The sequence below is a fragment of the Gavia stellata genome, chromosome 3, assembly GCF_030936135.1.
Source record: "Gavia stellata isolate bGavSte3 chromosome 3, bGavSte3.hap2, whole genome shotgun sequence".
NCBI lineage: Eukaryota > Metazoa > Chordata > Aves > Gaviiformes > Gaviidae > Gavia > Gavia stellata.
The window spans coordinates 57,670,718-57,692,940 of record NC_082596.1 but is presented as its reverse complement, the minus strand read 5'-3'; the positions used below and the strand labels follow the sequence as shown (position 1 = coordinate 57,692,940).

At 37.6% G+C, this 22,223-nt stretch overlaps 1 protein-coding gene across 1 annotated transcript in view; it reads left to right on the top strand.

The window, feature by feature from the left end:
• The window catches only part of PIEZO2 (piezo type mechanosensitive ion channel component 2), a 322,465-nt gene that overhangs the window by 273,273 nt on the left and 26,969 nt on the right, over nucleotides 1-22,223 (top strand). The window contains exons 31-38 of the mRNA XM_059815888.1: nucleotides 1,048-1,169; nucleotides 1,972-2,043; nucleotides 5,877-5,980; nucleotides 8,046-8,144; nucleotides 10,560-10,671; nucleotides 12,392-12,457; nucleotides 15,772-15,938; nucleotides 20,667-20,842. Coding sequence (XP_059671871.1) covers nucleotides 1,048-1,169; nucleotides 1,972-2,043; nucleotides 5,877-5,980; nucleotides 8,046-8,144; nucleotides 10,560-10,671; nucleotides 12,392-12,457; nucleotides 15,772-15,938; nucleotides 20,667-20,842 — 918 coding nt within the window. The remainder of the gene's footprint in view (nucleotides 1-1,047; nucleotides 1,170-1,971; nucleotides 2,044-5,876; nucleotides 5,981-8,045; nucleotides 8,145-10,559; nucleotides 10,672-12,391; nucleotides 12,458-15,771; nucleotides 15,939-20,666; nucleotides 20,843-22,223) is intronic.

Sequence of the window (22,223 nt, the reverse complement as noted above, 5' to 3'; positions counted from 1 at the left end):
TACTGCTTGCAATAATGCCAAAGCTAATCTATGTTTCTCTAAAAATTACTCGTTTATATTTGCAGGATGTCTGACTTCAACAATAGAGGGTGCTTGTTTTAGTTCATTCAATAATGTGCATCGGTACTTCATACAGTTTAGACTGGTTAGGATGAAGAGAACCGTCAGCATGGCCAGAAGTTTTGAACAAATAGGTTGTCCTGACTGACATAGCGTGACTTCATCAGCAGATGAATGATAGGGAAAGAAACCTGATCATCTACTGAATAATAGCAACTAGCGGAGATGAAAGAGTTTTCCCCTCTCTAATTGGGTGGTTCTTCCCTAACAAATGGACAGATTAATAAAAGCATTTAAGTGCATTTTTATCACTGAAATTAGTGAAACATTTGCCCCTAATCCAGTTGTATTGAAAGAACTTATTCCTGTTGATTTCCAATTTTTTTTACTACCATTTTTCAAACTGTGAAAACATAGAAGTCTTAAAAGACCAGATTGTGCTAACTTTACTGGATTGCAAGAATTGAAGGCTTACCTACATCTGGACAAAACTTAAACAGTTTAAATCTTCTGAATTTCTAGATATGTGAAACATATGAGAGGTTAAGGGATGAATATGTAGCATAAATAGTGCAGGAACAGCCACATCCCTGGTTCAGAGTGGCAAGTTTCAGGCAAACCGCTGCATTAGGCAGAAGTCCTTTTTTCTCAGAGCTTCATTTGCTGTGTTGTAGCTGTCAGGAGCTTATAATTTTTGAATTATAATAAGATAGTTGAGGGGGAGTAGGTAAAGCAGTCATGTGATAGCAGGCAACCCAGCTCTCACTGACCAGTGAGCGAACGTCTAGGCTTGACCCTTCCAGCCAACCCCTTCAGAGCCATTTAACTCCTTATGTTTAAGGCCAGGATTAATGCCAATGTGGAATGGATATTTCATTTAGAAATTTTGGAGAGTGTGTGTGTGTATGGATGTGTTTAACACTTGTTTTTCAGGATGAGTCAAAAAGGGTGAAGACATGAAACTAATAAGATTCTTTCTTTTGCTAGAATGGATCGCATCAAAGCCAGGCAGCAAAAATACAAAAAGGGTAAAGAGAGGATGCTAAGCATGACCCAGGAGTCCTCAGAGGGGCCAGAGATTCGGAAGGTTTCTGAAGAAGATGATGAAGGTACCATTAGCCATTGTACCGTAATTGCAGTTGAGCGCTAAGGACCTAATAGACCTAATAGTTGGACAAGTGATAAATTATTCTTCAAAACTGTGAATGTTGTTAGCTAAGTATCAGTTTGGAGCTTGATTCAGCCAAAAAAAATCTGGGATTTTGTACTGCAAGAAGGTTTAGAGAAAATGTTTTGCTTTGAGGTTAGTTTTGGTTAACTTCAGGCTGTGGGCAAAGAGCTGAATAGCAACAGAGGTTTGTTTTGAACAAAGTCATTATCTATAAACCACAGTGTTGCAAATAGGTAGCATCCACATTTTTCCAGCAACGTTTTCTGGATGCTGTGAGGTTTTTTCAGTCACTGAAATGTTTGTATACTTTTAAATGTTGTTTAAAATATGGGAACAGAAAAAATTATACCTGTCTAGTGCCACATTTTTAGCACTGACTTGGGATCAGCACTTACTGGATTTAAAATTTTTGGAGCCTGAAATGTAAGGGTGTTTGAGAGGAGGGAAAATATTTTCTTCTTGAAATTACAGTCAACTGTGACTGTATGTTTTAAAACACAAAACTGAACTTTTTAGCTGTTTTGGAGTAGAATGCTGTTTTAACTGCTGCATAAACCAGAGTATTTCTACTTAGTGGTCATGCTTCTGAATGATTTTAGTATTGAATGTATTCAGTAGATCTGACATCTGATGTGCTCATGAAATTTTAGCTCTTTTGAGATAAATTAAAAATTATTAATCAGTGTAAGAAACATGTTTCTTATTTTGTAAAATTAATATTTGGACATATTTTATTTTAGGAGAAGCAGACAAAGAGAAAGCCAAGGGCAAAAAAAAGCTGTGGTGGCGGCCTTGGGTTGATCATGCTTCCAGTAGGTTTTCTCAATCATTTTACAAATATGTGGATTTAACCCTTATATCCTTGACCAGAATGAAGGCATTCCCATGACCTGTTTGTTTTATGCCTGGTTTTATGATTGTGACTTGATAGAAGGCTTGTTTTTTTCAACAAATGATTTCTACTTCCAAATCTTCAAGGAGTGATTTTAACCAGATTTTGAACTTCTGTGTGTTGGAAGCATAGCTATCTTATGATACTTTGGGCATTCTTAGAAAAATATCAAATCAGATAAACATGTGCAAAAAAGAATCTATTTTGGCCTCAAAAGTCTCAACTCCCCCCTGCTGCAAAGCACAATATATTTAAAAATGTGAAGGTTTGCCAGTGCATTCTAAGATTAGTCATAATTTCTTTTTCATAGACACACATCATACATCTTTTTTTATGGTTCATCAGTCATTCTACTGTCAGCTGTAGAAATCTGAGTACCGCAGTAAGGCAGCAAGACTATTCCCAGGGCTAGGCTGTGTAGAGCTCAGCTGCTTGTCTCTGATCACACTTTAATGTACTGTTGATGCCTGTTGTTTTGTTATTTCCATTTTTTTGTGTTTATCTGAGAGCAAAAATATGTTCAGCCTTCTGCACAAGAAATTATTAGCCTGTATCACTCATATCATTGTTGCATTATGATATTTTATTTTGTTTGTAGCCCAGTCCAGGCATGCGAGAGTTCTTCCTTATATTATGGATTGGGTAAAACAAGAAAACTGAGTTGACTGCAATCTCAAATCAAATATCCTCCTATTGGATCTTTGTTGAAGGAAATCAGACGTGAACTATTTAATAACCTCTGAAGAGTTAAAAAATATTCACAGATCAGAGTTAAATATGAATGTCTATATTGTGCTTGGTCATTAAGTTTAAAAGAGTTAGTCCAAGTAATACTTTTACATATCTACATACTGCGTTATTTACCTATGTGTATTTATTTATAACTCCAGCATATATATTTGCCAACAGCGTTTAACAGAATGTCGTATGCTTATTTCTATCAAGTCACAAATAAACTGTGCCTCTATTTTTATTTTACTAAAGGGCACACTGCCACTTTAGAGAGACCTATCCCTTTTCAAAAGTCTTATGAAAATAAACTTCTTGCCCTGTGGTTTCATTAAGAACAACAATGACAAAACAGATCAAACCTATAATTTGCAAGTTTTTACTGTAGAATTTCAAGCTATGGTGATTTTGAAGGAATGGGATATGGTCTCTTGTTTATTCACCACTGGTTTTGTAATAAGAATAACTGCTCAAAGAGAGACATTGACTTTGGCTTTTACTTATTTCACCCTCATTATTTAATGTTCTTAGGTGGCAACTTGCGTTTTGGTATTTAAACAGTGAGCATTCTTGAATTTATTTACTGCAATAATGCAAAACCTTGTGGGAAACATCACAGACTCTGATCCTGCAAACAGTGGTTGCCTGCCATGTGGCTTGCATCCACACTCACTGAACCATGGCACTTACAGTAGGTGTTCACAGGCATACAAACTGGAAATAGACTGATATTCCCCATCTATTCTTTTTGAAACACTGTGCTGTAACTCTGCAGCATTCTGCTGCACGTGTCTGTTTCTCTCCGCAAATGGGTTTGTGGCTGTGGCTGTATAGATGTATATATTGAGGTCGCTAAAGCTCAAAGTTTTATGTCACTTCTCATGCTTAATTTGAATTTTTATTATTATACCACTTGTTATAATTTTACTCTACAGAAGGATACCTCCTTTTGTATATCATAGGAATTAAAACACAGTCATGAATTTGGGTCTGAGTAGGACAGATGGGAAACATCAGTGAGGATTTCCTCATTGATGCTCAGTCATGTTCTCCCTTGCAGGGAGGTATGGTTCCCCCTGCACTTGTGGATTACATATGGAGCCCCACAAAGATCAGCTGGAGTTAGGGCCACATTCTTCGAGATCCTGAGCTTCTCCTGGGGCACAGATTTGTGTCTGATGGAGTGCAAAAGATGGTGCTCACAGCTGTCCTGGGCACAAGCAGATGATGGCTCCTCCATCTCATTCCACAAGGAAAGCCTGCAAGTCCCTTTCCTCAGTAGGAGAAAGTCATGTTTTGTAGTAGGAGAGGGGGGCCCCAAGTCCAGTCTGGCCATGAATTATCTTACTAGTAAAATTTGGTCTCTTTAGTAATCCCTGTAGGTGACTAACACACTTCTTACTCCATTTTGATGTGTGCAAGAATGCATTATTGCTTTTCAATCATACCTCCCTCTTCAGTTGTAAAAGAGATATAACTGCTACATTATAGTGTCCCCTCAGATACACTTTAACCTGAAAATTTTGGAGAGAGATCACTGTAGATTTGTTTTCTGCCAGTTCAAGCATTCCAAGTCTGACCAGGTGCTACTCTGAGCCTTTAAGGAACCGCACTGCAGTAGAGGTTTCCCCTAGATATCAGACCTTATCCTGCTGATGTTCTGTGTGGACAATTTCTGTTGCTGATTATGAGTTACTTTATAATGAAAGAGAACTGCAGACAACTGGCTTTTAAAATACATTCATCTCTTTAATGCATTTTAAATGGGCATTTTTAGAAGGCCCTGTACCAAATAATTAATTTGCTTGATCCAAGAAATTTCCAAACTTTCTTTTCACATCAGTTCAGCAATTAGAACTGCTGAAGTAGACTCTCTGTCCATCTGCGGGGCGTTCATTGATGTTAAAAGTCATAACTAGGCACATGAGGCACAACGTTCCTTCTGTGAGGAAGTTTTAGATGCTGAAGTTATGATCCAATAGAGTTCTGGCAAATTTCACAGTGTGCTTACCCTGAGGTTTCTACAGTAGTTACGTGTGGTCATCTGTGCAGAGGGTCTGTGTAGAATTCAAGGTATGATTGAATTAAAGCAATTGTTACTTTTCCAGAAACCTATAATGAGGGTTAAATATAATTTTCAATATAAATACGTGTTGCTTCATGTAACCAGATTGTGAGACATTTCATCTAAGTAACTGTTCCTTTAAATATTTCAGCTTAAATGTGAAAATTATTTACCAGTTTTCACTGCTGAATGTAGTGCTGTGATTTTGATTTTTCTCTTGCTCATTACCTTATTTTTCTTTTTTTTGTTTGTTTCCTTGTTCATTCATGTAGGCCTGTTACCATCTGAGAAATAAAAACATTGCTTCTGTTCAAGGATATAAGGCCTAGCTTATTCACTGTGCATCTTTACTGTATCAAGGTTTCAGAATCTTTCTGAATCCATGGGCAAAAAATTGAAACTCATTTGTGATCATGTTAATAAAATCCAAGAGATTTGTTTTAAACAAACCAGGGTTTTCCATTACCTTATCAAAGCTTAAATGTTTGAAGAAAGCATTAACTAATACCATCCCATTACATAGTTTAAAGAATGCCTCAGCATTTTAAAGAGAAATTCTGTATTTTTTGTCCAGTGGTACTGTTGATGAAAATTCATTTTCTTACCTGCTGGGCTTTTTTTAGTCCCTCAAATAACCATCAGTTCCCGATTAATTTAGACTTAACTGCCATTTTTTTCTAAAAAATGTAACCTAGTAACTTGATATACTTCAAGTTTTTCTTTACATTTTCTTATCATGGTCAAGTTTTCCTTAGTTCTTGTCTAGTTCCCATTCATGCCCAAAGTATCGCAGACTAACATCATATAAAATACCTGAGACCTGTTCATCTCTTGCTTCTTCTCTGTTTTCACCTCTCCTGGTTCTGAATTTTTAAATGACTGGCTGGCTGTTCATAGGTCTTGGGGCAGTTGAGAATAGAACTTTTCAGAAAAATAAGAAAATATTTTGTTTCACTTAGTGGTCAGAAGTGGAAATTATTATTTGTTTGAGACGGATAGTGAAGAGGAAGAGGAGGAGGAGAAAAAAGAAGAGGAAGAGCCTCGAAAAAAATCTGCATTTCAGGTACTTTATGTTAATTTGCCTTCTAGTTGACATCTGGAAAAAAATGTAGGCTTCTCATAGCACAGGCACATATCTTAAAGCAGCCAATGCATCTAAAGTAGACCTGAAAAGTATTAGAAATGAAATTTCCTGCCAATTTAAAATGCAAGTTTGCCTGTTTTAAGCATTGCCAAATTTCTACAGGAGCTATAGTGAAATTATATCTTCATTCACTTATGCCTGAGGAAGACGAAAATACAAAAACAAAGATTGAGAATCTGCGCTTTATTTTTTCTGCATTGCAAGAAAGACAAGTGAGGAGGCTGCCTTGCCTCTGGCACTGCTGTACAATGCTTCAGTGGTTTTCTGGTTTAGAGTAGGTGTTATCATTCCATGAAGAAATGATCCCAAAAATAAGCGACTTTTCATGGTAAAGAATACGTACTTTAAAAAAAATACTTTTTTATTATTGATCCTAGTGGACCAGAGAAATATATCTTTGGGTTATAAACAGCTTAACATTTAAAATTACAAGAGGAGACCACATTACTTTCTCTCTTTTCTTTTTCAGCATAATGTTAATTAATACGTTTGCATTTTAAGTAACAGACTGTGTTGAAGTAAGAGGATATTGTAATGTTAGAAAGATAGCTGAAGTTTCCTAACTGGGTTCCTACATATAGACTGGTTGATGTTAGACAGTACCAGGTATTGGATTCACTGGGTTAAATGAAGAACTTGGGTGAAGAAGTTAGTGAAATACTCATGCATATAGGATTGCTTTAATCTTCGTAAGATTAAAGTTTTACCTGTTGAAGAATTTTCAGAAATGCCACAGAACTTTTTCAGGTCTGTAACTTTAAAAGCTTAAGCAAACGGGTAACTTCTTCTAGATGAGTATTCCCATCCAGATGCAGGCTCACATCAATGCAGAACTAGTGCATTACTGAAAGCCCAGCCCAAGCAAGAGCAAGAAACTGCCTCCATGCTCTTCTATTCTTTATGCCAATAGCTTTCAAACAAAGCTTCCCTGATGACATTACTGAATTACAAGAAGAAATATTTTATTTAATTCATTGATACAATGTGCCTTTAGTTTATATACTTACATCACATTACAAACTGATTACACTTGTTAAACTGCCTGCATGGTAATGACATGGAAGGATTTTTTCCTGACCTTAAAAAAGGCAAAACAATACCTGGATGAAAAATAATGTGATAAGTAAGTTTTATTTTCTTCTATTTGCACTAATTTTTTTATATTTTGCATTTAACTCACCTTGGACCACAAAAATGGGTCATGAATGTCTAGGTCATTTTTCTTTCTGGTTTTCACGCAGGTATAGAGGAAAGTTTGCATTCTTGTTTCTGCTGATTTTTAAAAAAATTGGTGACAACATTTTGTTCAGATGTGCTGGTGCCAAGCACTGAGGTTTTAAAGAGTTCTAAACTTGAGGTCAGAAGCTAATAAGATTCTTTCATTTACTCTGGGTTTGGGGTTTTTTGTTTGTTTGGTCTTATTTTTTAAAGCTCAGTCCTGAAACTATTAATCTGAGGATGGAGGATCTGGTCTTTATTTCAAAATTCTGGTGAGACATTCTGTACAGGTGGCCAGTTCTGCAATATGTGCAACATGAAGATGTTGGATGGCTTTAAGCAGGAGAGGTGTTGTATAGAACAGAACATTGTTTTTGTTTATGAACAGCTTGTTCATCATTTGGTCACCTTATTCACCTTCCATCACCATGTACATGGTCTTAATAAAAATACTAGCAAAATGAACTTGTTTGTTGTAGACCCTGCTAAAGAATTATTTTTAATTGTTGATTTTTCTTTTAGTGTAAATTGTGTGCAGTAGTGACTTCAAGGGTTAACTTGGAGATTTTGTTTATTAGAGAATGAAGGCAGTTAAGAATCATCCTACTGAAATTTTATTGTGAACATCACAAATGATCTTTTTTCATATTGGAGTCTATGAATGTAAATTTCTTCTTAATAATATAGATACAGACATTCAGCAGGTACTTTTTATTAATATTTTCTTGTTTTCTACTAATTGCTCTTGCTTTGTCCTTCTTTATAGAGAGCTATTGGGAAATTTGCTTCAGCCATTTTAGCCTTGCCAAAGTCTGTCATTAAACTTCCCAAAACTATTCTCCAGTATTTAATCAAAGCAGCAAAGGTACTTGACATTTTGCGAGTGCTCAGTATGTGACCCATCCCATAGTTCCTGATGTAATGCATACCTCTGTCCTTGTCTGCATTTTTCCTCTTATATGAATGATTAAAAAAAATAATGACAGCCAAAGCTTCATTCCTAGTACACGCAATACATTTCATACTTTTGGAGTGGTCAAGCCACAAGAAAAGTGGTCTATCTTTTTTTAAGTGTAACCCCAGAGAGAAAATGCAGACCCAAATTCTCGTTTTCTTCTGATAGTGCTATACAAGATGGTCACATGCATGTATCTTACGGACACCATGGTAATTGATCTCAGAAAGCTGGTAAAAGGTTTATAAAACACACATTCTGCTCCAGACTCCTCTTTAGCACTCTACTTTTCTGGCCTTCATCATCATAAAAAAGATTTGTGCATTGTCTTTCTTGTCCTCCTTGAATACATTTAGCATTTCCTATATTTGAGCACTGTGTATCATTTTACACTCCATATACGTAACATGGTATTTGTAAGGAGTGAGAGTTACAGATTGAGCATACCAGCTCCAAAGCCTAAAAGATACTGCATTTAAAGTTTGTCCAGTGGTAAAAATCTTAGTAATACATATGTATGCACCCAGTTAGCTCTTAAAATATCCACTGCTTCGCATAAGTAGTTACATTAAATTTATTAATCAAATGCCCTTTCTTCATTCTAATCTTCTTCTTCTAATCCTCTTCCAAGTCTGCCTTTTACTTCAAAATTCTTCATTAACACTATGACTGTAGCTAGTGTACAGTTTATCAGCTAACTGTTCAGTAGCAGATGTTGACAGTTTCTGACTTTCAGTAATACACTATTAGTTCACTAAAGTATCACCAATCCCCCAGATCACCTTCATTAGAAAACACCTATTACAAAGCAAAGAGAAAACAGTGCCTCTGGTCCCACACATTTTGAACAAGTCAGACATATAAAAATAAATGTACAGGCCTTGAGAGATTTGGAAGAGGATCTTCTTAGCAGCAGTACCAAAATAAGTTCCTCTCCATTGTGGTATACATTCACAAAACAGAACAAAATATTTTTTCCTTTTAAATTAATTTACAGTCAGTTTGACAGTTTTAAAAAATTGCTTTTAATGTTCCAAAGCAATTTGTGTATGCAAATTTTAAAAATATAAATAAACCAAATAGGAATTTTACCATTCTATACTATGAGGGGCAGTTCCAGCTTCACTGAGATACACGTGTGGTGGTGTCATTGTCTGCATGTTTGTCCTGTGAACCAACAGAGCTGTTTTGTTACTGTGCTTTATTTTCACGGTCATGCCTGCATCTGTGTGCTTCCCTGCCCTGTCTCTGTTACCAGCCTGTGTTGCTTAGAAATAGAAAACAACGCAGTGCCAATTGAAGATGATTACCATTTTTCAATGAAACCCATAAAAGAAACAAAATAACATCTTTTGTCCTAAAGAGTTGTGGAGAAGATACAGTTACTTTAGTTTCTGTTATTCACATTTTACGTCATACAGGGAAAAAAGACACAAGTGTTACTGCTTTTTTTCTGTAACCTTCCTTCACAGCTTGAGCAGAACTATTCAAAAAGTTACTTTTGGGTAACTATTTTTTACTTTTTTTTTCCTACTGCTATAGCATTTATAAATATTTTGGGCCCATTCCATGCTTCATGTAGGCATACAGGTCAACAGACTGTTGATCTGAGTGAGTGCTGTGAGCAGGATTTGGCCCCATAAAATCCCCTTGATATATATGTAAGTATTGCTGTCTTCATTTTACAACTGGAAAAACAGTAGCAGGAGGGTTCATAAGTGACTTATCTGAAGCAACAAAGGGAGCCAGTGTCAAAATCAGGATGAAATTTGAGGAATTCCTGACTGCTAGATTTGGGACTGTGCATAGACAGCAAATCTGTAAATGTTGCACTGGGATCTGCAGAGGGGAAAAAAAATGCCTGAAGTATGAAAAAGGTACAAACACAAATATCTGTACTGAGATATCACTACATCTTTTGATACTTTAGTTAGTTGATTGCGGCACTTAAAGTTTCCATTACTCTGTATCTTGCCTTTAAAATGATAAAGTAGAAATACAGAATTAAATTGAGAGATTGAGGTGAAGTAGTCCATATGCACAACAGGGTATTAATTCCCAAAGTTCAGAGCATGAATTTTTGTGGGTTCTAATGAAACGGTTCACCCACAAGTGTTTTCACATTTGGTTTTATGCTCACAAAAATAGCACATGAAAACTCAGCAGATCTGCAGGGGAGGTGTTTGATTTGGGATTCAAAATATTTCCTCACCCCTGCAGATCTGAATGCGTTTACTCAAACTATATAGTTCTCTTTGTGGCTTATTCTATGGCTTACTCTCAAAACATGAAGAACCTTGAAATAAATGAGTTTGTTCCTTCCAGTTTGTTTATCAGGCCTGGATTACTGACCCTAAAACAGCACTCCGACAGAGGCGCAAAGAGAAGAAAAGTTTTGGGAAAGAGGAGAAGCGAAGGCGAAAAGGATCTGGGGATGGTAGGTAGACTTCTGTATTTTAAAAAAATGTAGTGTTAACTAGACTGCCTGTTGTTTCTGGTAGAGAACAGCAGCTGACTTTTAGAGGGCAAGTGCTCTCAGTTCTGGCTAGGAACTGGAAAAATGAATTTGCCTTTGGCTGGCTGTCCCTCCCTGCCCCAGCCCATGACAAGGCCAGACATAGCTAAGTCCTTTCTTTCTACACAACGCACACTGAGGGAGATAAAGGAGAAGAGGTGATATATGTGTTGTCCATGGAGTTGCAAGACACAATGCCCAGAACTTTTGCCAAATAGGAAGACTCAACACATTGCAGAAAACATCGGCTGTATGAAGACATTTGTGGCAGTAGAGTACTTGGAAGAGAAAGCCATAACCCTGTAAAGGTGTAACTTTATGAAGCGAATAAACCTAACCTTAACAACATTTCTCCAGAATACGGGAATGTAAACACCATGTGTCTGGCCAGAATCAGGCAGAGCAAGGACATTACCCTTTCACTCCCTCACCTCAAAAAGGTTTATCTTACTCTCCAGGTTTTTCTAGGGTTGCTCAAAGTCCCTCATTTTGATAATAAATTAATGTGTATTAGCAGGGAAAGTTTTGCATGTGACAGACTTATGTTTTGTGTTGAAGAACTATTTCATGAGGAAGTTCCTGAAAAGCTGTAGTTCAAGTGGAGATGTAAGAAAAATTCAATGAAATAGCCACATATCATTTCTTTTTGCCACACTTCCTACATTGTTCCCTAAAGAAGCTTGAGTTGATACATGAGAAGAATATCAAGAAATGTTTTTTCAATTCCCATGCTGTAGTCACTGAGGAACCCAAATATCCATGAACTCCTAAATTCACAGTGAATTCAGCAGGTAGCAAAAGGAAAACATTTGAATGTTACTGGCACTGTAAAATCATTCATGCCTCTGAAAAAAACAGTTAATCAGTGGTTCATATCTCTTCATCTTTTGCTCCTTTTTTAAGCAAGACAATAGAAATTCAGAAGCTTTTCTGGTCGGTACAGATGGGGAAGAGGGGGGCCCATTCAGGCTGAGTCAGCTGGACTTTTCCTCCATTTGGCATCTTCCCCTGTTGAAAAGAGGGAGCTTTATAAATTGAGTGCTGCCAATGAAGCTGTAGCTCCAGTTACTGGATATTAGATAGAAGGAGAGTCATTTGTCTGTCCTTCAGTTCTGCCTGTGACCCTACGTCACTCTTCCGCTACAGGCCTAAATAAAAGCACGTGGTAGTTTCAAACTAACTCTGCTGCTTCATTTCAACCTGAAGGTCCCACTCAATTCATTCAGGTTTGCTGGGTCAGAGGCAGGAGAAGATCAGAGTACTGATCAGTTGCCCTTTGCAGAAGCTGAAGAAATGAGCTTGAGTGAGAGTCAGCGGAAGGTGAGGCTGCTGAGGGTGGAAGCCATGTGACTGAGAAATTGCCCGGGTTTACACCAATAGATGATTTTGCTCGGCAGCCTGCCTAGTAAAAAAATGCCACTGCAAATTTTAAGAGAGGGGTGGTCATCTGTGAACACCCTTGTTGACTGGGTTGTCCCCTGACTTGAGTCCTTTAGAAATGGAAATGTGCTTTCTGTTAGAGTGGTGAGTGAGGAACCAGTCACTACTGCTTAGTAGCTGTAGCATTTTCTAGCTTGAATGGCATTTACACCCGCACTTCTATAGGTGTAACACTTGCTGTTTCGCTCATTGTTTTCAATAGGCGGTACTGATGCGGACTGTGAAGACAGTGAAGAGGAACCTGTCAAGAAGAAATCTGATGGACCAGGTATGAAAGCAGGAGGCTTTCTCTGCTGTTAAAATGCAGTTGTGACTGGTGGCATAAGCAGCATATCACAGAGACAACGTTGCAGTGATCCCAGGCTTGCGTAAAAGCCACAAAATCCACTCTAACCTGTGCAGTGAGAACTTCTTTATTACTTTCAGGTTTTCAACTGCCAGATTTAAAAGTCCTGAGCATAGGAACTTCTACTCCTGGACTATTAGCTACTGCACACATTCTCTACCCACTTTAGTAAACACATCTGCAGGATCAAACTTGATCACCTGATGCATGTTTTACTTACAGAACAACTTACACCTAAGCTTAGCTTCCAGTCCTGGTTGCATACAGCCTTGTGTTAAAATTTCCATTGATTTTGAATGTCTGAAATGTTATTATTAGCACAAAGACCTTGTGTTTTTTCAGTGTGTTTTAGCAAGGTTAGTATAGTGCTGTTGTCTGGTACTCACCCATTGAGGAACGTGCAATAATCTCCTCTAAAAAAATGGGATTTTCCCTATCTTACCCATTCTCATTCATAATCAGACTTAAGGATGCTTTGCACAACAGAGGAAATGCCAGCAGTTTGCAAGATCTTGCCCATATTGAAAATTTTCCTACAAGGAAGTGTAATAGATCATAAATCTAAGCTTGGCTCTTTGTTTCTAACTGGAGTAAAAGAAGAAAACAGACTCTTCTCTTAAGTAAGTCTTCATCATGGCTTACCTTGAGTGACACTTGGTCTTCAAAAGCTATTTTTCTTCTCTATTTAAAATTTGTTCCCACAGTTTCAATTAGAATTGTATCCCTGAGTGAGCCACAAGGTAGAAGATGTTGCAAGGATGTGGGAGATGTAATTTCTTTCTCACAAGAGCAGTGGTCTCAAACAAATGAGTTGCATTGTTATAGGGGTTTTTTGGTGGGGTTTTGGGGACTTTTTCATTTGTTACTTACTGGCGATGCAGTTACCTATATTAAAACACTGAAATGAATCACTCAAACGCATCTCTAGGGAAATACCGTTGGTGCTACACAGCAGTTAGAGAAAGAGGTTTATAATAATGAGGTTTATAATTAATTTATATTGGAAATAGTCAATTTAAGGTGCTTTATATTTTCATTGAAATACTTTGACCATTCCTAGGTAAAATTTGTTAAAGAAGATGGTTGGAAAAATTAGATGGTAATGGTTAATGAACCATTAGTATCATTATTAACCTTCAATCAAATTCTGTCTCACACTGTCAGGCAGAGACAGAATTCTCTGCATTTGACCCTTTAAGTTAGAATAAGTCTCTGCTGAAAATAAATATTTTTTTTCCCTTTTTGAAGATGTTTAGATGCAGTTGATCCCCAAAAGATTATTTTTTAAAAATTTTGAAGAACAGCAAATCAACCAGAACAGCTACAGCATCATTAAAAATGTACACTAAATCGCCTCCATCCCAGAGAGAATAATGGCCTTTCAGATTAGACTGGAAGTACTTGGCAAAGCGCTGTGGTGAGACTATGGCATGCCAGTGGTGGTCAGTAATAAAGATAATTTTAATCTGAGAGCTGCAATTCTCCTGAGGTCAGTAGCAGAAATTACATATTAGAGAGGAAGAGTGTGGGTTAAAAAAGAACAGTTATATGTTGTATATTTTTGAGTATGAGTGCTATGTTTTCTTTTAACCCATTCATAATATTATCTGGAGTTCAAAGGAAATGAATGCTCCTTGAAGTAGAAACAGCCTTACATTTAATTTCCAATGGCAAGGTTTCCTTAGCTTCAAGACCTGCACATTGAAATATGAGTGAATAAAATTTAAGTAGACAAATCATAAAATATCTCCAATTCTAAATGTCATAGAAAAGCCTAAAAAAAGGGCAATATATTATTGAAATAATTATATGACCAAGTGAAGGGGGCTAAATGCTCTTACATTCAGAGATACCAGACCAGTTCCACGGCATTGCTGAAGTAAATCATACATACTGCCATTTCAGCAGCCACTTTACAGGAATGTACCACTAATGGGTTTTTTTCCTTGGTTTCTCTCCACATGTATGTGCATACAACCCTGCCTGCACACCCAGAGACACGTGTGTGTTCCTCCATAGGAAATCTTTTGTTTTATTATAGCAAAATACCTTTGCATTCTTTGTAAGGAGTGAATGTGAACTCCACAAAGTTTTGCGTGCCATCTTGTGGTACGGCTAAGAAGTGAGGTTGTTGAAAGCATCATGCTTTAGCATATAGATTGGCTCCTTAGTATCTGCTTCAAACATTTTGTCCCTGCATGGCAGATTATTGACGGTTTTCTGTTATTTTTTAGGCTGGTTACTCTAAAATTGATCTTTATAGCTAGTGCTCTGTGATTTGCAGCCTAGCAGGGACAACTAGCTCTGTAACTGGCTAGTTGGAAAGAAACTTTTTAGTATTTGTGCAACACTATGTAAGAACTGTAGTGTGGTGTGTATATTTGCGAGTGGAAGAAAAATAAGCAGAAAGTGCTGCTTTTTGGGTGAGAAATGCAGTTGCTAGTGCTAAAGGAACTACTGAAATGAGAAATTAACTTGAGACAGCTGTGTTGAGCAAAATAAAGCTAAAGTTGGTATAAACCCATAAGCCCTACTCATGGGAAAGTGTACTGTTTTGACAAAATGGTGCAAGAGTAATGTTTTATAAATTATTTATATGATTTATCTTAGTTGGGCTAGTTGATCTGAGATCACTGACGACACAGTGCAGCCTATTTAAAAAAAAGAGAGACTTTGGAAACAGTAGAGAGAGGTGTGTTTAGGTGGTTGGAAAACTGGCAGAGATTCAAAGACTTTTTAGGCAGGTTAGACTTTAAAACTCAGCTAAGCAACGTTCAAGCACAAAAGGCAAACTGTACAGAGAGCAACATGTACAAGCAAATAGACAGGTAAGGGGTTCAGCTCAACACACTGGCTTAGCAGCTGAGATCACAGGAGCCGGGGATGTTTAATAGCTCTCAGGAGATGCCCAAATCTTTGGGTTTCATTTGGCAGATCTGTGCATACAGCATCTCTCTAAAATCAGGTACTGTTTATATGACTTGCGATTGCAGGACCAGGGAGTTACATGGTGGAAAAGGGATTCTCGATGATAAGCCTTAGACATACAGCCAGGAAAGTGGCCCAGACAGCCAAAAGGCCTCCAGCCATCTTCAGAGATTCCTTACTATGACAGGGTCTTGCAGCCTGGATTATTATTATTAGACAATAAAGGAAAAATTAATCTAACTCCAAGCAGAAATACAATGAAAGCTATTTGTGTTCATTAACTCTCTGTTGCTTTTCCTCTCCCTTAGATAACATCATCAAGAGGATATTTAATATCTTGAAGTTCACTTGGGTCCTTTTCCTGGCAACACTGGACAGTTTTACAGCTTGGCTTAATTCCATCTCAAGAGAACACATTGATATCTCCACTGTGCTAAGAATCGAGCGCTGTATGCTGACCAGGGAGATTAAGAAGGTAAGGCCTTCGGTCTTTTTTGTGTTAAGGAGAAAAAATATAAAAATCTCACTTATTTGTGCATTTTAAAAATAGGTCTGGACTCTTTTACTGCTTGCTGTTTTATAAATGTATAAATAATAAATTACTTGATTTATTATCTGGACACAAAACAAATTATTGGAAAAATAATTCTTTGAGAGGTTGATACAGGCTGAAATACTCCCGTGATAAAGTGTGGTTTGGAGGGGACAGGGTAGATTCAAGTAGAGAGGAGAAGGCATGGCATTTTAAACAGCTCAAAAACTACCTCAGTCTGCATATTTCAGTCTTTTGTAGACCAACTTCCCTTGGAAATGACTGACAACGTACAGGCATAATTTTCTTCACTCACAATGAAGCTATGTGCTCCTCCACAAACTAGTTATATATTAGAAAAACCCATTGTTATAAAAGATTAGTGCTGATAGTGTAACTAGAAATGTATTTGGATCTTCAAAATGCAAGTAGGTGATACCTTGACGTTGGATAAAGCTCTTATTTTAAGCACAGGTATTTTTACATATGTCACTAGCTACCCAACTGTTTCTAGAAATCTGGCATAGAAGCCTCATTTTTAGTTCTTTCCAGTTTTTGTTAAAAGCTGCAGACTGTCTCAGAGATGAATAGGTTGAAAAGGTCAACAACCCATTAGTATTCTTGATCTTAATAAAGCCCCATATTGCCCAGCCATGGTCAACATCTGACGGCACAACAAGCAGGCTGCCCACGACCCCAGGAGGTTCGAGAGGCAGGCTTTCCTGCTCAGAGGGAATCGGTACCCAGTCTGGCCGGGAGGCACTGAGCACGAAGTGAGGGCTGCTTCAGTGTTAGTGTTTAGTTACTCTTATTTTCCCCAAGGTGTTCAATAGTAAGCAGATAATAATAATAATAACAGTAAATAAATAAATAAATAAATAAAAACCCAGAGCAAAAGAAACATGGCGTATCCAGAGTAAATCCTTCTTTGGAATATGTCCCAGCTTGTGGCAATAGACGGTTTAGGGCACCCTAAACCAGAAATTGCATCTGGATCATTATGTTTAATAGTGCCAAGGAATCTATGTTGCTGGAGTTTGGCTAGTCCCTTTTTAATCTATTTTTAATGTTGGCTTCCAGAAGATCCTACCATACGGAGTTCTGTAGTGTCATTCCGTATGGTGTGTTTAAGGGTGCTTTCTCTTGTTCGTTTTAAACCCGTTTCCTGTTTATTTTGGGGTCTCCTGTAGATCAGAGATGTATTCCATTTTCCTCTACTATTCCTGATTGTATAAATCTGCATGGAGTCTTCTCCTCAGTCATTCTCTTCCAAGTTAAGAAGCCCCTTTCTTTTTAGCCTCTCTTCACATGGAATCCATCCAGTGCTTCTGATCATCTTTATTGTCCTTCTTCATATGATTTCCAGTTTTAATATGGCCTTATTAAGACTGGATTACCAGAACTACACACTGTTTTCAAGGTCTGGGTCAATCACAGATTTATACGGGAGTATGATGTGTTTTCTTTTGCTTTCCTAGTAAGATCTAACAGTCAAGCTCCTTTGATTTTTAGTGAATGCTGCCTATTTTCAGGGGACCATACAGTTTGAGTCCAAGACCTTTAAGGCTAACAAAAGCTGACATAAAGCCTGTCATTATGTGTATACAGTTTAGGTTATTTTTCCCATCACATTTCTTGCCATTTTTTACCAAGTCACTCAGTTTTCTCATGTTCTTCAGTAGTACTTCAGTCAACTTTACACTTGAATATTCCAGATAATTTTTTTTATCTGCAAACTTCATCACATTGCTATTTTCCTCCTTACACAGATTATTTCTGAATATGCTGGACAGTAAAATTCCTTGGGAGAACCAGTCAATTACCTTCTTCCTCTGTAAAGAAAAGACATTTGTTTGTGCCCTTTGTTTCTGGTCTCTTAATGGAGGATAAGTACAAGAGATAGATGAAGTTTTATTTCATGACCATTTAATTTCTTAAAAGGATCACTCCTGAAGCCATGTTTTAAGGATTGGTGTTACCGTCTCTTCCCCTGGCACTGTTTCATCCATTGGTTCCTGCAGAGCTCTTGGGTGAGCACCTTCCACTCAGTGCTTAGTTTATTGTTTTGTTCTCAGACTTGTCTTTTATAAAATAATTACTCCAGTCATTCCATGGTATTCAAGTTATTCCATTGGGAATGTTGGTAACTTTTTCTGCAGTGAAGAAGGATGCAAAAAATTCAGTCTTTTCTTGTCCTGTTGCCATAACTCCCTTACACCTCTTTATGCCTTAATCACCTGTTGATACCCTGGCTTTCTGGCAGCTGATTTCTTATGACATTCTTGAAAATATTTTTGTTACCAGATTTTTTTTTATTTTAGCAAGTTATTCCTCAGCATCTCTTTTGGTCTAATTTGCTGAAGTTTTTCATTTAACTCTAGAAAGTTCATTCTTGTTTGGTTTTCCTAATGACTTTCACTTCTTGAAGGATGTCTTCTTGCCTCTTCCTCCTGGTCTTTTCCATTGTGGTGACTTGTGTGTGTGTGCGTGCAGGCTCTTTCATGTCGTTCATCTGTTCTACGTGAGTACATTTGAAAATTAATTTGAGTTATTGTACATTATTATTCTAATGGCACCTTTTGTAATTTTCCTTAATATTTAACAGGCACTAGTGCACTCCTGGTTTGATGGTCAAAAATCGAGCCTTCATGCTATACTTTTTCAATATTAATTGGTTCAAGTCCACCCACAGAGATTCTGTGATAATCCTGGCACAGTGAATTTACTTAATTTGTTAGACTTTATGCTTTTTGACCCATACAACCTCTTTCTTAAGCTATCTTCCATTCCATCCTTCCTATAAAATTTACACTGTGATAGTACAGCATTGTAGTGATACCCCTTTTTGCCCCAGGTCTCAGAAGTCCCTGCTATTTCAGCATCCTCACTGAAAATCACATGATTCTTTCTCACTGCCCCTGAGTTTTTAGAGTTTTAACGTCTATGCAGAAGCCAGGCTAACTGCCTTTCTATGGCCATTACTTATTTGGGACCTTATTTTGATCGTTCTTTGCCACTTCTCACCTCAACTTTATTGAGTTTTTCCTATCCTTTGTTCCCAATAGATTTATTTATTTATTTACTTATTTCCATTTCATGTTGCCAGCAGCCTGGTGCTATTTAGATTACAATAGAGCCCTTATGTCCTTGTATAGGCTCGTATATCTTGCTTCAATCCTCAATCTTCTGGTACTAGGGGCCCTTCAAAGAACTTCCCCCCAGTCAATAGCTTTAAACTTCAGGGTTTTTTCTAGGATCTTTCTCTCCTCTTCTGTGAAATATTGGTACCCATGAACATCAGAATTATCAATTCCTCTGTAGCATCCCCAAGTCTCTGTAGCAGCCCCTTGCCTGTCATTGCCACCCAAGAAAAGAGGCTCTTGCTGCAGCCATTATGGTGACATGTTTCTTTGTCCGATGTGGAGTCAGGGACAGTTAACCTGATGTATGAAGTTCCTTTGGTCTCTCTTCCAGCTACAGAAGAACCTGAAATCAAGTCCTCTATCAGCTGTGGGGCACTTTTGCTGTCACAGCTCTTGTCCTTTATCCCAGGCCTGCAGAATGTAGCGTGTGCCATAATTTGAGAGGCAGGCTGTCATAATGGCACAAAGATATATTACTGCAGAAGCAACACAGCTTGTATACAAACAAACCTAATTAAAAACCTGAGTTTCAGATTTTGTTCTTAAGATTTTTTTTTTGACAAAATTTCAGATTTTGAAAATTTTAGATTTGAGACAGTGTAGAGGACCAGAGTTGAAATACTGGTAGCTAATAATATTAGCAAAGGGAATGTGGGCAGGATTTTAGAGTACTTTTATTATTTTAGCTGGAAAAAGTCCTTGCATAAGGCTTCATTATAAGTCAGAAACATGACTGTTCAAGAATAGCGATCTTCTCTCCCAGTGTATCTTCTGAAGTCAATGCAACTGCTAGTGGAATGAGTTGGATGTGTTTCTGCCTAAGAACAGGCTATAAAATTCTCAGTTTTATTCTTATGACATGCCTTTAGAATTCTGATTGCAATATCATAGCCAGAAAGACTTGATTCTGTGCCCAGATGTGGGCTGACAGTTAATAAAACCATCCTTTCATGAACTTGCTTGATCTTGAAGTCACAGAGAAAGAGTAAACGTCTTCAGTGTATTTTTCATGGTTTTCCAACTGTATCTACACTTCATTAATAAAGTCTTATTTTGGGACACTAATGAAAATCTAGATCAGTTTGTACATGACTTGTTTCTTTTTTTTTCTGTTTAAAAAAAATGCTACTGACCACTAATAAGATGTATGATTGTTCCTAGAGTCTGTGAAGCTATCTAAAAGGGATATCTCAAAAGTTGCTGGAGTACAGGTTGAGTTATGGTCCCAGCCCACACCTCATTTTCGTGCTGAATGATCTGCAGTCCACCCAGAAGAGTTTTGTTGGCTATATATAGCCTGAAACCACTTGCATTGCTCCAGTTTTGCTTGAAAACCCAACACTTTGTGCCATGGTAGTTTAAGTCAGAATCTGACCTGCATGCTGAAAAGAACTACTAGTGGGAGGTTATTATTTACTAGGAAGCTGTTTACACAGTCCTTAGTCTGTTCCGTGCCAAATGACAGCAGAAACCATTTCCTCAAAGAATACACCTCCCCCTTGCCATGTACCTCTACTGTCTTCCACAGGGAAACGTTCCAACGCGGGAGAGCATCCATATGTATTACCAGAACCACATGATGAAACTTTCTAAGGAGTCAGGACTGGACTCAATTGATAAAAATCTTGGTCAAGCTTCTGGTTTGCAAGCATCTGAAAGAATGGATAGTTTAGATTCAGCAGCTTCTCGTGACAGTATCTCCAGGTATTGATTTATTTTTATTTTGTGAAAGATAGAGGGATCATGCAGTAGATACGTAATTTTAGATAATGTCTGGGTACTGATGAACTTTCTGATCAATGTTGAATCCTCTTTTTGATTTATCCATGCCATTTTTATAGTGAAAACTCTGCTATAAGTTACTATTCCTTTATAGTGGTGGACTCAGTTGTTGGCTTAACTCCTTTTTCCACTGCATGACTACCCTACTGCTTTTTGTTTCCCCTAGAATTAGGAGTCAGAGACAGGGATTCTCATCTTGTAAAAAGTAATGGAAAATAAGAGCTTCCTGAGGATGCTTATGGGATACTGTTTGAGGAATTCAGGCATGAAGTTTGGGGAACAATCATTCATTGTGAATATTTTGTCTTTGTAAAATAAGTTGTTGTCTGTTACCCACAAATCAAAAAAGGCTTTGTATTGAGATTCTGGATTTGAGAAAAAAAAAAATCCCCCTCTTGTACACACAGGGCAAAGATCATCTGAAAAGCCTGATTTCCTAACTGCTATGATTACAGTCCAGCAAAGCTACACAGTTTGTGGATCAAATACCCATACCAGTTCAGGAAAACCACCTTCCTCATTCTTTTCTGAAGACAGATGCCATCAAGTCCCTTGCCAAAGCTGCTGCATGCGCCTGCTGCTCCATGCACACAGAGGCACACACATTCACTTCCTTCTCTTACGGAGACAGCCTGTTCCCACCATGTCCCTGGTGTTCTTGGCTTTTAAGAGTGCAGAAATTATCCAGCATGAGGGGGAGAAGGGAGGGCTTTGGAAATCCAGCTGTTTCATAATCCATTGCATTCTGTTGTCTCCTGTTCTTTTGAAGTGTGGCAATATCATACTGTGTTTGATATTCCCAGCAAACTCGTTAGCTTCTGTGTACAGTAAATTATGCTTAGCTTTTACTAATGACATATGGGTAGATGTTGGCAGACTGAAAATAACAAGGGCTTGTCTTCCTTTCTGATGTTATTAAAAAGCAAGTGTAAGAGAGTGCCTGTGAGTACTATGCTTCAACAAAATATTCACAAATTGGTCCCCAGGGTGAGCACTGGCATTTGAGAGGTTCACTCCAGTAAAAACATCAAATCTGAGCAAATCTTTCTCGGTGGCTAGCTACCCAACTAAGCAACACCTTTGTGTTTTGTCTCAAAGTTTTACAGGAGTCATATGACGTGAGAAAAATGTAAAGCTGAATTCTATTACCAGCTCTCTTGGAGCCACTTGGATGTCTGCAGGGCAGAATTTAACTCCCCAAAGTTCAGTCTCACCTAAAGAAAGAATAGTAATATCTGGTAATGAACAATCAAATATTCTTGCACTGAGAGTATTTACAAATTGTGCACATCTGCTATAACAA